The sequence below is a fragment of the Carcharodon carcharias genome, chromosome 14 (assembly GCF_017639515.1).
Source record: "Carcharodon carcharias isolate sCarCar2 chromosome 14, sCarCar2.pri, whole genome shotgun sequence".
In the NCBI taxonomy this organism is placed as follows: Eukaryota; Metazoa; Chordata; class Chondrichthyes; order Lamniformes; family Lamnidae; genus Carcharodon; species Carcharodon carcharias.
The window spans coordinates 119,659,708-119,677,927 of record NC_054480.1 but is presented as its reverse complement, the minus strand read 5'-3'; the positions used below and the strand labels follow the sequence as shown (position 1 = coordinate 119,677,927).

At 45.4% G+C, this 18,220-nt stretch overlaps 1 protein-coding gene across 2 annotated transcripts in view; it reads left to right on the top strand.

The window, feature by feature from the left end:
• adamts10 (ADAM metallopeptidase with thrombospondin type 1 motif, 10) overlaps window positions 1-18,220 on the top strand; it is a 187,651-nt gene that overhangs the window by 110,337 nt on the left and 59,094 nt on the right. For both annotated transcript variants that reach the window (XM_041205392.1, XM_041205393.1), the window contains one exon: window positions 2,367-2,430. In XM_041205392.1, the coding sequence (XP_041061326.1) occupies window positions 2,367-2,430 (64 nt within the window). The remainder of the gene's footprint in view (window positions 1-2,366; window positions 2,431-18,220) is intronic.

Below are 18,220 nucleotides of genomic sequence, written 5' to 3'. Positions count from 1 at the left end.
TGTCATCATTGCTCCTGTTCCTCTCCAACATTTGATCGGGGCTTGGCAGTGTTACTTTCTCTAAATAGGTTAATATGAAGCAGGAAGTTCAACTCATCTGATCTCATCCTTCAAGAATGCTAACTTCACCAACATTACATGACATTACCTTAGTTTCTTAAATGATCCCAGTGTTCTTCATTTGGCCACCTGTTCTGGCTGTTAATCATCCTCTCTGCAAAAATATGCTTTCTGAGGATGCTGAGTGACTGGACATGTAATGCTAAGGCAGCCGGAAAGTTCTAATAAATACTGGGTTGATTTTACGCTCATGGAATAACCTAGTTTTACAAAAGCAGCAGTAGGTGGCAAACCAACCACTAATGAGACTAATGAGACACACGAACCTGCTTACATGTGTTTCCATAGCTTGTTTCTCCTGGAACCACTCCCCATGCACCACTCCGCATCAACAGTGGCTGGCCAGGTGACTCTCACGCTCTTACCACCTGCCATGGGCGTGCTGAAAGGATATGCAGATTGATAATTAAGCTGTTGGCCACATTCTGAATGCACTTTCCATATCCATCAAGTCCTGGAGTGGGATTTCAAACCTGGACATTTTGGCTCAGAGGCATGGACACTATACCACTGCACCATAAGACCTCCTTCCTAGCTTTCCCTGTAAATATAATTGCTTTCATTGGTAGTGCACTAATTGCCTTCTAGCCAGCCAACTTTAGCTTCAGACCACCCACAAGTTACCCCAACCCCCCAAATTTTGATTGCACCATGATGTCTCCTCCATCTTAAATTTAACCCTTTCTTCTCCTTTTTCTCAAACCCAACTTTTATGCGCCAATCCTTTTGTCTGGGATCTTTGTCCCAGTGATATTTCCTGGGAGGGATTATGACCAGGAATCTTTCCACATATAAACTCATTGAGCTATGTAACTGTACATTGTTAACCATTTAACTACCTTTACAAACTAAAAGATTATTTCTCTAGCCAATGAATCTTTTACAATGAGCATGTTTTTACTTTTACACCACGCATGCATGATAATTGATTGCAGTGCCTTGACAAGTAAACTGCTGATGAAACTGGCAGAAGTTAGTTCACAACCATGGGGACAGAAAACTGGTGGTAGCCAAGATAGGAAGTGGTATTAATGAACTCATACCTGTTACTCCATTATTGCATCTCCTACTTCAATCTTGATTGATCTTTTTTGGTATGCAAACTGCAGTGTTGACTTATTAATTTACTGCTATCCACTGTTTCATTAATCTATTGGTTTTTGCTTCCTCCACTATTTTATTGGCTGTTGTTCCATTACCTTGTTGATTTGTTGGTCTATGAATTTATTAATTCAATATTGTCTACTTCTCTATTTCATTTCCCATGTACACTCCTGTATTAGTTAATAATTGGTGCTCCATACTGTGTGAATTTAGTACTGCCCTCTTTACCTATACAGTAACTCATTGGCACCTACTTTGCTATGTTGCAATGTTCATCAGTATTATTTTTCTGTCAGAGCTTTTTTTTTGTTGTAATTGTGTGCCGTCAAAAATCAACAACAATTTGCTCTAATTTAAGGCACTAGTTTATTTGTTTTTTTTAATCTCCATTGTCGTAGCAGTTTCTTTTATCCCTTGATTTAGGGTGTATTGTTAGTTCATTCTGTATAGGTCTCACCAGGTCCTCACTATAAGAAAAACAACAAATTAATTCGAAACCCTCTGAATATTCAGAAAAGAGATTTTTGGTAGTGGCAAGAATTATATATAAAGTACAACTTTGTGCCAAAGATAAATGAATGGCTGCCAACCCGTGTAAATAATTGGAATGATGGGTCATGTGGTTCCTGCAAACAAATCACACTGCTATACCACAATGCGTCTTAAGAATTGGTCACACATTTCCAACAGAACATTACTATCAGTAAGTTAGCAATGCTAGGTTTGTTCTTATAACTTCCAAGTGTGGCGTTCAATTTTCTGTGTTTGATTATGTGAGTCTGGTGACTGATCTCTGCTCACTGTGCTTGATTGGTTCAGACTGGGTGTGGACACAGAAAAATAAACAGATGCACAGAAGCTGCTTGAAGCCAGAGTTCAACCATGGTGTAGACATTTTAAAATATTCTATAAAACTCTGTAAATAAAGTACCTGCACACTTAGAAACTAGTGTTATCTCTGCATTGCCTTTGAGGCAAATCAAACATATAAGCACACAACACCAACAGCCAATTAAATTAGTGGCAGAAAAATGGAATTCCAAGTCCTTGGTCATGTTAATTTTCAAAATACATCAACCACATTAACAGAAATAGGCTATCTGATTTTTTAATAATGTATCAATATTTATGTCCTGCTCTAGACCAACTATTGGTGGGCGATACTGTCTTGGAGAGAGGAAGCGCTTTCGATCATGTAACATTGATGTAAGTAATTGGGCTTGATTGTTATTTGTAGCTTTATTTTATAATGGTTTTGAATATATCATAACACAAATTAAGGCTGTAGAGGCAATTGTGGGAATAGCAAAAGCATTGCCAGATTCTGAAATATATGTCGAAACTGAACAAATAAAGTCCTTTATCAAAAGATTTGATCCTTAGCTGACAGTCCACGCCTCCAATGGCTTTTGGATCTACCTCTTCTCTACCCACACCAAACTGGACTTCTCTTCACTAGCTATTAGTTGTCCCAGTTCCCTCAAGCCTTTGGGTGGACTTCACACCACCCCTTTCGTCCATCCTTTAGACTCTAATTTTGATCTGATCACATTATTACCTTTCTGTCCTCACTTTAAGTCTAAATCGCGGCATTCCTTATGGGAGCCTACAATGCCAATGTCTCTTTTGACCCATCTAGGTCCTGCTTTCTTCTATGCTCTTCCTCACACTAGGCCGTGCCATCCTTCATCTCCATCATCACATCCAACTTGATCCTTATTCTCACCTGTCATTACTTATCAACCTACATACTTTACTGTCCCAGGCTTGAAACCCTTGTGCATGACCCCTCACCTTCAGTTTCAAATGACTGCATGGAGTGCTAATGTTGACCTACCACTATGTATTTGTAGGTAGACCTTGTGAGATACAAATCCTTGGACTCAGCAGCTATTTGAACCATTGAGCTGAACCTTTGGGCAATACGTTGTAGCTCCGATAATTGTACTAGCCCTGAATCCTCCTTATTTGTGTTATGTTTTTCACCAATTATGCCTTCTTGCAGTTCGTTGACTGAACTTCCAAAATGAATGTATCTTTACTGCTGTTTACCACTGTTGGAGTGAATGACACAGGGCATTATGTGATTCTAGGACCAGGGCACATATTCCCTTTGGGGCTTCTATGGGAACCAGTAGATCAGATAAAGAATATATATTACAGTGCTGCAGTAAAATACCACTTCACACTCAAATTATGTGGCAAAATGTAACACTGTTGTTGTGAGGCACTATGCCTGTTTTAATGAAAGAATGAATGGGTAAGTAGAAGGGGTACAAAAGTAAAATTTTAGTGGAAGAACATCTGAGCAAAGGCTTTTGATCACCCTTCATCCATTCCCTCAGCTGCCTACAGGACTCTATTCAATGGGATAAAAGGTCTTGTACTTCCTGTGCTTCTCCCATTTACAGCTGCTGATGCCTGTCACATGCAGTCTTTGCTTCAAGTAGGCAGATTAGGGACATATGTTGAAATGAGAAAGGTAAGGGGTGTGTGATCCAGTTGCGCAAAGTTCTATACTGTGGAATTTCTGAACTTGCAGCATAAAGGTAATTTTTGCTGACAGCAATTTGAACCTTGCCATATTTCATGGACCAACTGGCATGGCAACAATAGAGGGTTAGCACTAAAAACAGGGACATGACAGTACATTTGGAAAACAGGTGAAAGATGGTCAAAATGCTAGTCGAGCTCTTTAAGGCGTAGGACTTTTTATTAATTTGTCCCTATAATTAGGGAAATAACCCTATTACTAATTCTACCCTTGAGTACAGTCAAGTATAGAAACTAGTGTCAAGATTTCTTAGCATTTTATTAGATTGTCAAATGACAATAAGCAGTAGATCTAGACAGTACTCACAAATGGTAAAAGGATGATATAAGAACCAAACTATCTATCCTGGGGGAAGGCCCATCAGTGTACACCAAAGTGATTCTTCCTCGACTGCATCTTCTGCCTGTTCTCTATGTTGCCTCTCCTGAAGATAACACAGTTCATTCTTCTTTGTAGAGTTATGAGGTAACCTGACCAATATTCTTTTAAGGAGCTTTTCTTTGTTTTAGCCTCGTGACTTTTGACTACCTTAAGCAGGTTTTTTTTCTCTCTGTCTTGCATATGCCAGCGCACTGTTCAAGTTGTGCTATTCCTGTTTGCAGGTTGTTTGTCCGCAGGCAAAGTCTGTGGTGTGAAATTATCTGAAAAGGCTGTTTTTCATTCCCATTATTCCAAAGTTAGAAGGGGCAAAACTAACAATCGCAAAAATCCAGTTCTTTGCAAAGTTAACAGTGTAAAATTTGTAAAGTGTGATGACCTCACTTAGGTAATCCTTCGGAAATTTATACATATTTTGAAAAGTTGCTCCACATTCTGTGGGACTGACACTTGCTACCGTTTCCAATCGCACTACTATAACACTGCTTTTTACAGCAGGATTCCTCACACAAACATTGTTCTGGCCACTTTATGGCTCTGGACTTTGGAGTTGCAAGTTGAAATGGCACAGTACCATTCTGCACTTAGTCTTGTTGTTGCCATTTCTCGACCTGAGACCAGGAGTCATTTAAGAGCTACTGTGACCCCACACTAAGTATTGTGCACCCTGAGTGCTAAAATAATATGCTAATAAACTGATCTCATATTAGGTACAAATTCAGGTCCATGCACTCTAGGTGTAGATAATAACTAGTGATTCTAGCGCCACTGTGCTGAGACAGCATTTACACAGCCACAGTTTACTTGATATTTTAGATAACATTAGATTCCTTCTGTCAGCCAATAGGTAAGATTAAGGCTCATGGACTTGACAGACAATTTTCTGAATGGGTAGACAAGTGGCTTCATAATAGAAGATGAAGAGTAGTGATAATGGAACACAGTCTTGTGGTGGCGCTATCTTGTGTCTTATCTATCCCCAACTCTAGTAATTCCAGCAGGCAATGTATACTTACTTCTTACCTGTTAGCTGGGCAGGTGCAGAAGGAATTGCAAAGGAACAACTCTTTAGTTATACTTTTGGTTGGAGATAGGGTTCTATAGGACGTCAACCTTCAGCAAGTCTGAGTAAAAGACAACAGCTAAAACCATGAGTTCATGTAAAAATGTTGCCCTTTATACCCAGGCCATTCAGTCGGTAGATAAAGTACATCACCAGGGCATACCACCACCTAAAGAGTCCCATTTTAGCTAAGCTAGTGGGACTGTAGAATTGGGCAGGCATAGTTCCACTGAAAATTACCAAGTGCTTCTTTCAAACAGGTATAACTACTAGATTTTCAGAGAAAGTTAACAGGGAATTGGTATATGATAATATGAAAGGGTCCTATTTTTCATTAACTGAGATGGCTGTACAAGGACACAGTCAGCATAATAAAAACAGAAAATACTGGAAGTACTCAGCAGGTCAGACGGTACCTATGGAGTGAGAAAGAGAGTTTCAAGTCGACGATCATTCGTCAGAACTGGAAAAACTTAGAGCTGTAACAGGGTTTAAGTGAGCACAGAAACAGGGAAAGTGGGGAGGGGGAAAGAACAAAAGGGAAAGTCTGGAAGGCTGGAGAGGCTAATGACAAAGGTGATGATGGTGCAAGACAAAAGAAGATGGTAATGTGACAAGTAAAGAAACAAAGGATAAATTTAAAGGGACTAAATGAAATTAAAGACAAAAGCACCTCCTTAAAAGATTGACACCAAATTTTTGGAGAAGTTTGGCCTACCCAAAAACTGCTCATAATGAAAATCAACAAACAAAACCAAAGCAAAAGGGTTAAGTGAAAATGGATATTCCATGTGTGTCCATCGGTCAAAAAAGGCCTGCAGTGGCCCTGTGGACACAACAGGCGAGGAATCATTTATGTACAACAGAGGCCAACCTTCCCCAAGGGCAGGCAGTGCAATCTGTATGACATTCTTCCCTGGTATGGGTGCACAATTACATCCCCTGCATCTTGGTGTGCAAGCCCATTCAGTGCTCTCCTCCATGCCACCCCATTGAGGTCCAAGTCTGAGTCTTCAGCAGCAGTACTTGTCTGCCACCCCATCCTCTGGTGAGCTGGCAAATAAACCATTATTTCCCCTTTGCCTATCTGCAACCCACTTGTGCCCAGTGACTCATTGTGTGCTGATCCCCACGCTACGCTTGTCTCCAAGGTAAACGCAGTGCCAGTTTATGAACTGGTGGCTGCGAGTGTCAGACCAAGTGATGCGGCTTCCACATCAGTGCAACATTGTTGCTCTCTCCCTTCCTCCTGGGGCTGTTGTCAGTGGGCAGGTGGCAGTTATTGGGTGTCTGAAAGTGGAAACTCAGAAGTGAAAGATTCTTGTGAGGGAAGAGGGTGTGGGGTGGAAAGCAAGAGGTCCATGGTCACATCATCAGCAGCTTGCTCATCATGCCAGATAGCAGGATAAGGGAGTGCTAGGAGTTGAGAAGCAACATAACACTGGAAGAAGCCATCATTTTCAATATTGACAGCAACATTGTACCACCAGTGCAATGATGTGGAGAATCGTCTCTGTAGGGCTTAGGAAATGCAACATCCTCATCCACTGCTGGTCTGCTCCCTTTTAAAGTGTCCTGCAAGAGAGAGAGAGCAGAATGTCAGTAATTATAGATCAATTTGTTTGGGTGTTGTACCTGCCATAGCTTAATATCTGGAGGTATGTGGAGTCACTGAGAGGCTGGCAGCATTGGTGGATGTATGAGGGTAAAATGGAGTATCTGGATAATAGATTTGATCCCTGAGTGCCAGACAGTGCTGCTGGGTGAGTGATGGGGGTGTGGTGCATCAAGCGGGATGAGAGGTTGGTGATGTGATGGGTAGAAGATGTCACGTGAAGATACATTCACTGACTTTGACCACCAACATGAGGTCATTAATGGAATTGCTGCAAGATCCTCAAGTCCAGTCCCAGAATTTGGCCTTCCCAGCCACTTGCTTCCACTCCTTTCCAAGGGTAGTCTTTGAGGGCTTCCTGGCCCCATGCATGGTCATGGCATCTCTGTTCCTGCCCATTTACACCACCAATGCCACCAACATAGTATCCTTTAGTCCAGACTCCTCTGTGTGCCCTGGTCTTCGGTTTGTAAGAATTTCCATTGCAGCATTCTTTTTATTCCACCTTCCCTTTAAAAGGCAGCCTACCACATGTTGTGTAGCTATGCTGCTGGCACCTCCTACTGTGTGCAGAGCTCACTGGAGAGGAGACCTGCACGGGAGGCAGAGGAACTTACACTTTCATTCAAATGAGTTGGGTAGATAAATTCATGTTTTGCCGACCTCTGAACTGGCATGCCATGAATCATGGCTGCCATGCTCAAAAATCAGGGCAAATGAATTATGTGCCCAACATTTTTATATACCAGTATCATCTATGAACTTTATTTAGTCATCTATCTTGAAACCATCCAAAAATCTTCATGGGTACAACATGACCATAAATACTTTAAAATATCACAGAGGCAATTCCACCTATAGGGTGTGACCATTAGTGATCACCAAGGTAATAAATTTGGTTAGGTGCATCCTTTTCTAAGTTCTTATTCCATTGTACAGGCACATGTCAGAAGTGATTAATTTTAAATTTTAATTAATTAGACAATAAACTGGCTTCCAATTATGAGTTTTACCTCTTTGGCTGTTCTCTGAAATCACAATGTGAAAATCTTGTTTACTGGTATCAGCAGCTATAAAGAATCTTGCTTGCATATATCTCATCTGATTGTAAAAGATCTATTTGTGGATATTATTGCTCAAGTCATTGTGAAAACAGGTGCCTATCTTAATTTGAAAAGGCCAATAACAGTTGTGGGTATAAATCCTTTGGGCGGAATTTTCCCAGCCTGTTGGCGGTGGGCATGTTTGGTTACATGAGCAGACAATATGGCAACAAGGCCAAAAATTGGTTTCAAGGCATCGTGAAATGAGTTTGCAATGGTCTGCTCTGCCCGTTAATGGTGGGCCATGTTTCCCACCGTCAGACGTCGGGAACTTCATTGTAATACAGCGGCATATCATTCTAAGCCCAGCTTGCCGGAATCATCCTCCAATGCTGGAATCATCCTCCAATGCTGGATCATCGACAGAGGAACTTACACTTTCATTCAAGTGAGTTGGTTAGATAAATTCATGTTTTGCCCACCTCTGAACGGACATGCCATGAATCATGGCTGCCATGCTCAAAAATCAGGGCAAATGAATTATGTGCCCAACATTTTTATATACCAGTATTATCTATGAACTTTATTTAGTCATCTATCTTGAAACCATCCAAAAATCTTCATGGGTACAACATGACCATAAATGCTTTAAAATATCACAGAGGCAATTCCACCTATAGGGTGTGACCATTAGTGATCACCAAGGTAATCAATTTGGTTAGGTGCATCCTTACAACAGCATTTGTGAGGCATTCATTTGGCGAGCTGCACTTCGAAGGGAACTCGGAGGGGAGTGCAGAGTAACGCTGCACAGCACGTGCGAGGGTCACCTGTTGGACTTCAAGGTTGAGGCGCCGCAAATTCAGGCAAGGTCATGGGCAAGCCGCTTTTTCCTGGCTGGCTGACAGTGCTGTGCTACAGCAAGGGTTGCGTTGCCATTGATGGTAGTGCTGCAGCAAGCAGCCACGCATTAGGCAAACCTTGTATAAAGTGACCATTCTCCACAGCTGAGACAGTTCAGGCACAGCCACATTTACAAGATTTGAGTCAGACCTCCAACTTACCTGCTCACTTAAGCAAGCAGAGGCATGAAAGTGCCACCAAGTGCTCCAGAGTTTATCATCCCTCAGGTACAGACTGCAAACTAATGAGCATTTTATTGGACTGCAATTGGATGACTGGGCACGTTGTACAATTTCCTTGCTAAAGCTGGCCATGGAGCAACCACTGGTGGAGGCGCTGACAGCCCCTTGTAATGTCATAACACAGGTTTGGACCAGTCTCCCCCATGGTTCAAGCTAACAGTGCAGCCTTGCAGTGCGGGTTAGGAAAATGCCTGTGCCTGAGCTGAGAGCACAGCATACAGCAAAATGGGCAAAGCTGCTCCCAATCACTCAGGTGGAGTGGGGCGGAGGTGGGTGGGGTCTCAGGCAGCCAAGTACTGCACTAACCTCTGGCCATCCAAGTGGTGGCCAGCACTCTCTGGGATGCGTTAAGAAGCCTACAGACTTAACCAAGAGAGGTTCTTAGAACACCCAAGCTAACCCACATGTCTCTCTTTCATCTTGCAGGAGGAGTACATCAGGATCATGGAGCCTGGTGACCTAGCTGTATGCCTTGTGGCTTACAGAGAGCGGAGACGAAGGAGGAGAGAGTGACAGAGGCACCTGGCTGTACAGAGGGAGGAGCAGCTCCCTCTGAAGGAAGGGGCTGCTGGGGTTCCCACACACACTGCTGAAGAGCCACAGCGAGGTATCGCTGGTCGGTGCCTAGCTGGACCCAGAGTCTATGGATGCCGCATTTCATTCCTGCAGATGACCAAGAATCAGTGTCACCAAAGATTGCGCATGTCTAGGGAACTGGTCAGTCACATCAGCCACCTGTTGCAGGATTTGACACCACGGGGACTTGGAGGGCATCCGTCACCCGTGGCCATGAAAGTGACCATGGCACTTAATTTCTTTGCCAGTGGCTCCTTTCAGAGCTCCACAGGTGGCCTCAGTGGGATATCACAAGCCTGCACCCACAAATACATCCATAAGGTCACAGACGTCATCTTTGTAAAGGCACACAACCGTGCATTTCATCCAGGACCAGGAAAACCAGGAAGCAAGAGTGCTGCAATTTCCCCAGACCTCAGGTTTTCCACAGGTGCAGGGTGCCATCAACTGCACTCATGTGATGCTTAGATCTCCGTCGCAGCAAGTGGTCAACAACGTCAACCACAAGGGCTTCCATTCACTGAATGTGCAGCTGATGTGCAACCACCACAAACACATCCTGCAGATCCTACAGATCCCAGGGAGTGTGCATGACTCCAACATTCTCAGTCGGTCACGGATCCCTGACGTCTTCCAGGTTCCACAGAAGCTGTAGGGATGGCTTCTCGGTGACAAGGACTATCCGCAGAGAACATGGCTGATGACATCCATGTGGCGACCTCAGACTGCAGCAGAGCGAATGTATAACGAGGCTCATGCTGCAACTCACAACTTGGTGGAGCAAATCATTGGGGTGCTGAAAATGAGGGTCCAGTCTGGTAGAACCCTGCAATATAGTCCACAAAGGGTGTCACGCATTGTCATCACCTACTGCACCTTTACAACCTAAAGCTGCAACAGGGAAAGGAGCTGCCTGAGGAAGGGATGAAGGAGCTGGACATCTCTGGTGAGGAGGACATCGACAGGGATGAGGGTGAGGAGGTCCTTGAAGGCGAGGATGATAGCAATGAGGCCATTGCAATGTCCAGACAAGGCAGGCACATTCGGGAGGCCCTCATAGCTGCTAGATTTGTGGAGGATGATGACGACATGCAAAGAGATCCTCATATTGCACCTGTGAACATTTGACTCCAGTCTCGTGGATCACAGCGCACATACCCTCTGTGAAAATGTTCCTGTCATAGAGACACAGTGGAGGCCCTAATATTCGTTTGATTCAAGAAGGATGATGACAACATGCAATGAGGACACTTCATAGATCTTCACATAGCCTCTGTGAATGTCTGTCTTCCGTCTGGCTGAGGGCAGCTCGCTTGTGCTCTGTGATCAGGGTCATATCATGGAGACGCAGCCCTGAAACTTTAAATACACCTGATCGTTTGTCCACCTTCAACACCTGAACCCTTCAGGATCACAGCGTCACCGGTACCAGATGCTGACAAGATGGGGACCAGCCCCACCTCAAGGGTGCTGAGAGCGGAGAGAATGATGGAACTCTGTGATGCCAGCCCACAACATTCTGGCAGCAATGACTAGGCATCAGAAATGTCTCCAGTGATTGTGAGGCTAGACCATCATTTTGGTCTGAAGGTTACACACTGAACAGGGAAGAGGCCCTGGATTGAGATATCTGCCTTTATCTTGTGCAGAAGCCAAGGTTTCACATCTGAGCAACACAAACACGGCACATCAGAACAAGGAGCCATAGGCAGGGAGACATTCTTGGGAATTTATTGACAATAGTGAACATTATGTATAAGTGATTAATGCCCATGCCCAGGTTGTGCATCTAAATAGCCAAGTGGTTATGGTACTGGGTTTGTAACCCCAAGATCAAGAGTTCAAATCTCACAATGGCAAACTATGAAACAATGTAACTTCATCTGAAAACAGATGGAAACGTGTTTGTACTCGAAAGAGTTACATCTTCTTAACCTTCCTAACCCTGCCGCTATGTCTTGGTTCTCCCCAGACACCCACAGTGGAGATGGAGGCAGCCTACACCCTGTCTGTGATGACCTTAGCAGACGTCATCTGGAGAGATGAGACATGGAGGGCCCTGGCCTGCTTTCGGGGACCTGCTGTGTGGCAGTGGCACCCTGCTCAACCTGTGGAGCTGGAGCTGCTGGGGTCACAGGAAAAGGGAATTCAGATGGGCCAGATGCTCCCAGAGTACCTGGGTGGATGGTCCCGGGGTGTGCACCTGCTGATCCTCCTCCCTATGGGTGCCCGAGGGCCCCTGACCAACTCTTTGAGGAGAAGGGGAAGCTGGAGTGAGATCGAGCTGCTCTGCGCCCCTCTCGCGTTGAGACTGCTGGAGGCCAACTATGGCATCAGCGACGGAGTTCAGCCCACGCAGCAGTGCAGGACCGATGTCCTGTACCAAAGTCTCCATGGCAGCTGCCATCCTACTATTGTTGATCTCAGTGCATTGGTATGCACCTCAGACTGAATGTGGATGGACTCCTCCATCGTGCTTTGCAACCTGAGGAATGCAGCGGACATCCCTTCCTGATGTTCCTGAGCTAGCCTTTTTAGCTCCAGTAGCGGCTCCTCATCTGACTCAGACTCAGCAAGTTTCTGGCCTCCAGCATCCCTCCTGAGTGCCAGACACCTGGGAAGTCCTTGCCGCCACCTGCTGTGGATCAGATAGTGTGATGTTCTCACCAGATTGTGATCCCAAGGCTACTGTAAAGCTAGGTTCCACCAAGGTGTGTGTCTCTGCACTGGTGGAGGGTGTGGGTGAGCACTGTGACAGTGTTTTCAATGAGGGTGCCATCAGATTCTTTTTCCGATGTATCTTTGGAGCTTGATTGGAAGCTCAGAGTCATGGAACCCTTCGACTGTTTGGCAGATGTGCCAGAAAGAAAGGAGAGATAATTAGTGCATGGCAGTGGTCTGTGAAACAGGACATATCACTCATGGCATGGTTGTCTGATGGATATTGCACTGCTGGACCTTTAATTGGTTGGGCACCACTGATCTCACCATTAGCGCAGGAATGGTCCAGATCCTCACCGGCCAGCTGTATGACTCCATTTTCAAAGTCCATGAGGACCTTGATTTCAGACATTCCTTCACCAGTCTGCGACCTCTCCCTGTTGTTTTGTGCCAGCTTGTCCTGCATTAATAGAGATGGAGAGAATGTAAGCAGGATGCCTGCCAGGCCAGATGATAACCATGCCTGGCATGTGTGGGTGGTGACTGGTCCCATGGACAGGATGAGGACAATGAAGGTGTGTGAGAGAGTGAATGGTGATGTCCCTTGAACTGGCAGTGAGTGAGGGCCCTGTGGATGTGTGATGGGTTCGTATGAGTGTGTGAGTTGAGAGCGATGAGAAGAGTGACATCCTGACGGAACGGAGGAGATCATTCATCCTGTTTCGACACTGGGTGGCTGTCCTCTTTTGCAGGGCATTGGCACTGACCACCGCCTCCCATTCTGGATTGGTGATGTGGCTGCCCATCCTGCGGCCAGGGCAGGGGTAGAGGGCATCACGGTGGGCCTCCACAGCGTCCAAAAGGCACTCAAGGGATGTGTCACTAAATCAGAGGGCTGCAGTCTTCATGCTTCTTGGGGTTATGCTGTCTTTACAGTGGTCTTGGGCTGGAAGCACTAAGAGGTGTGTGCGGAGCTGCATTTAAAATATGGCGCCTGGCGTGATGAAGCGGTGAGGTGATGGCATTGTGGGTGAATTGAAGACAGCCCGCCATTGAAACGGCCTGTTTCCCGAGAGTGCATGATTAATGAGGCAGGATCGCAATGATACTGTGTGAAAAGCCGCCATTGCAGCCGGCAGGTAAAACATCCTTTCCACGTCCGCTACTGCACTTAGTGCAAATCTGGGATGATTCTGCCCTTTGCATTTCAAATTTAACATCATGTAAAATTAACTCTTCCCTAGAATATATACACAAAACGGACCCAGCTTTTCTGCATAGTAAATGCTCAGAAAGGTAGAAGGAGACAGTAAACTGGAAAAGTGGGGGAGGGGGCAGGTGAAAAAGGGAGCGAGAGCAGGAAAAAGTGCAAGATCGGAAAGGGAGATGCAATTTGTGAACAAGAGGAGGAATAAATGAGAAAAGGAGTAAAGGGGCACGAAAATTAAAGAAAGACAGTAAACCTGTAAAGGTGAGGGAAAGAAAAACACAGGTCAAATGAGATTAGGAAAGAATGTGAAAGGATTGGACATTTGCACCATGCAAAAGCCAGGCAATGTCCATATCCAACAAGAGAGGGTCTAACCATCTCCCTAATTGACATTCAATGGCATTACCATCACTGAATCTCCCACTATCAACATCCTGGGGTTATCAATGACCAGAAACTGAGCTGGGCCAGCCATATAAGTGCTGTGGCTACAAGAGCAGGTCAGAGTATGGGAGTTCTGCAGCAAGTAACTCACCATCTGACTCCCCAAAGCCTGTCCACAAGGCACAAGTCAGGAGTGTGACGAAATACAGTCCACCTGCCTGGACGTGTGCAGCTTGAACAACAATCAAGAAGCTTGACACCATCTTGGAGAAAGCAGCCCTCTTGATTAACACCCCATCCACAATCTTAAACATTCATTCCTTCCGCCATTGACGCACAGTGGCAGCAGTGTGTATTATCTACAACATGCACTGCAGCAACTCGCCAAGACTCCTTCGACAGCACCTTCCAAACCCGTGACCTCTACCACCTAGAAGGATAAGAGTAGCAGATGCAAGGGAACACCACCCACACCACCGCCTGCAAGTTGCCCTCCAAGCCACACACCACCCGAACTTGGAACTATGCTGCCATCCCTTAACTGTCGTTGGATCGAAATCCTGGAGCTCCCTAATAGCACTGTGGGTATACCTAAACCACATGGGCTGCAATGGTTTGAGATGTGGTTTGGTGGGGAGGTGATGGCGTAGTGGTATTGTTGCTGGACTCGTGATCCAGAGATGCAGGGTAATACTCTGGGGATCCGGGTTTGAATCCCACCATGGCAAATGGTGGAATTTGAATTCAATAAGAATCTGGAATTAAAAGCCTGATGATGACCATGAGACTATTGTCAATTGTTGTAAAAACCCATCTGGTTCATTAATGTCCTTTAGGGAAGGAAATCTGTTGTCCTTACCTAGTCTGGCCTACACTTGACTCCAGACCCACAGCATTGGTTGACTCTTAAATGCCCTCTGAAATGGCCTAGCAAGCCAATAAGTTATAACAAGCCACGACAAAGACATAAAAAAGGAATGAAACCGGATGGACCTAGGCACTGGAAACAACTATGGCAATCTCAGTCCTGTTAACCCTGCAAAGACCTCCTTACTAACATCTGGGGGCTAGTGCCAAAATTGGGAGAGCTGTCTGAGACTAGTCAAGCAACAGCCTGACATAGTCATCCTCACAGAATCATACCTTACAGATAATGTCCCAGATGCCACCATCAACATCCCTGGGTATGTCCTGTCCCACCGGCAGGGCAGACCCAGCAGAGGTGGTGGCACATTGGTGTACAGTTGGGAGAGAGTTGCCCTGGGAGTCCTCAACATCGACTCTGGACCCCATGAAGTCTCATGGCATCAGGTCAAACATGAGCAAATAAACCCCCTGCTGATTACTACGTACTGCCCTCCATCAGCTAAAGAATCAGTGCTCCTCCATGTTGAACATCACTTGGAGGAAGCACTGAGAGAGATAAGGGCACAGAATGTACTCTGGGTGGGGGACTTCAATGTCCATCACCAGGAGTGGTTCGGTGGCACCACTACTGACTGAGCTGGCCAAGTCCTAAAGGACATAGCTGCTAGACTGGGTCTGCTGCAGGGGGTGAGGGAACCAACAAGAGGGAAAAACATAGTTGACCTCATCTCCACCAACCTACACTGCAGATGCATCTGTCCATGACAGTATCGGTAGGAGTGACCACCACACAGCCGTTGTGGAGACAAAGTCCCATCTTCACATTGAGGATACCCTCCATCGTGTTGTGTTGCACTAACACCGTGCTAAATGGGATAGATTTCAAACAGGTCTAGCAACTCAAGACTGGGCATCCATGAGGCGCTGTGGGCCATCAGCAGCAGCAGAATTGTACTCGAACACAATCTATAACCTCATGGCCCGGCATATCCCCCACTCTACCATTACCATCAAGCCAGGGGATCAGCCCTGATTAAATGAAGAGTGCAGGAGGGCATGCCAGGAGCAGCATCAGGCATATCTAAAAATTAGGTGTCAACCTGGTGAAGCTGTAACACAGGACTACTTGCGTGCCAAATAGCATAAGCAGCAAGTGATAGACAGGACTAAGCGATCCCACAACCAACAGGTCAGATCCAAGCTCTGCTGTTCTGCCACATCCAGTCATGAATGGTGGTGGACAATTAAACAAGTTACTGGAGGAGGAAGCTCTAAAATATCCCCATTCTGAATCATGGAGGAGCCCAGCACATCAGTGCAAAATATAAGGTTGAAGCATTTGCAGTCAGAAGTGCCGAGCAGATGATCCATCTCGGCCTCCTCTGGAGGTCCACAGCATCACAGATGCCAGTCTTCAGCCAATTCAATTCACTCCACATGATATCAAGAGATGCTAAAGGCACTGGATACTGCAAAGGCTATGGGCCTTGACAATATTCTGGCAATAGTACTGAAAACTTGTGCTCCAGAACTTGCTGCACCCCTAGCCAAGCTGTTCCAGTACAGCTACAACATTGGCATCTACCCGGCTACATGGAAAATTGCCCAGGTACGTCCTATACACAAAAAGCAGGACAAATCCAACCCTGGCCAATTATCACCCCATCAGTCTATTCTCGATTATCAGTAAAGTAATGGAAAAGGTAATCAACAGTGCTATCAAGCGGCACCTGCTAAGCAATAACCTGCTCACTGACACCCAGTTTGGGTTCCGCCAGGGCCACTCAGCTCCTGACCTCATTACAGCCTTGGTTCAAACAAGGACAAAAGAGCTGAGCTCCTGAGGTGAGGTGACATCAAGGCAGCATTTGACAGAGTGTGGCATCGAGGAACCCTAGCAAAACTGGAGTCAATGGGGATCAGGGGGAAAACTTTCTGCTGGTTGGAGTCATACCTAGCACAAAGGAAGATGGTTGTGGTTGTTGGAGATCATCTCAGCTCCAAGACAACACTGCAGGAGTTCCTCAGGGTATGTCCTCGGCCCAACCATCTTCAGCTGCTTCATCAATGACCTTCCTTCCATCACAAGGTCAGAAGTGGGGATGTTCGCTGATGATTGCACAACGTTTAGCACCATTCACGACTGCTCAGATACTGAAGCAGTCTTTGTCCAAATGCAGCATGACCTGGACAATATCCAGGTTTGGGCTGACAAGTGACAAGTAACATTCACACCACACAAGTGTCCAGCAATGACCATCCCCAACAAGAGAGAATCCAACCATCGCCCCTTGATGTTCAATGGCATTACCATCACTGAATCCCCCACTATCAGCATCCTGGGGGTTACAATTGACCAGAAATTGAACTGGACTAGCCACATAAATATGTGGCTAGCAGGAGCAGGTCAGAGGCTAGGAATAGTGTGACAAGTAATGTACCTCCTGACTCTCCAAAGCCTGTCCACCATCTACAAGGCACAAGTCAGGAATGTAAATGGAATACTCCCCACTTGCCTAGATGGGTGCAGCTCCCACAACACTCAAGAATCTTCACATCTTCCAGGGCAAAGCAGCCCGCTTGATTGACACCACATCCCCAAACATTCACTCTCTCCACCATTGACACACAGTAGCAGCAGTGTGTACCATCTACAAGATGCACTGCAGCAATTCACCAAGGCTCCTTGGACAACACCTTCCAAACCCATGACCACTACCACCTAGAAGGACAAGGGCAGCAGATAGATGGGAAAACCACCACCTGGAAGTTCCCCTCCAAGCCACTCACTATCCTGATTTGGAAATATATCGCTGTTCCTTCACTGTCACTGGGTCAAAATGCTGGAACTCCCTTCCTAACAGCACTGTGGGTATACCAACAACACATGGACTGCAGCGGTTCAAGAAAGCAGTTCACCACCACCTCCTCAACTAGGTATGGGCAATAAATACTGGCATAGCTAGTGAAGCCCACATCCCATGAATGAATAAAAAAAAGTCGGCTCACCATGTTCTTTAGGCATGGGCAATAAATGCTGGCCTAGCCACACGTCCTGTGAACAAAATAGTTCAAAAAAGAGAAATTCAGGGGAGAGAAGCTGACAAGGAGAGATGAGCACAAGAGGAGAAAGATAAACTGTGAAGCAGAAGAACATTCCTTTAAAGCTAAATTTTCACTGAGAAGACCACATTTTTCAAACATTTTGCACTCCATTGATCTTTTGTTGCTCCTGATCATTTGTCCTAAACCTGCCCCAGCTGCCTCCACAATAGCTCAATGCTCACAGGAAAAATGTCAGTAGTTTTATCCACTGAGACAAAACGCCATGTTATTTTCTTTTGCACCATACTAATCTCTTGTGAAGACTAATCTCTTGGTAGTATGATAATTATAAAGATTTTCAAAAAGCGTTTGGAGAAATTTGATTGGCTCCACTTATGCTGCAGGCCACGAGCTGTTGTCAATTTTTGACTGGAAGGTTTTGAAATTGTCAGTTT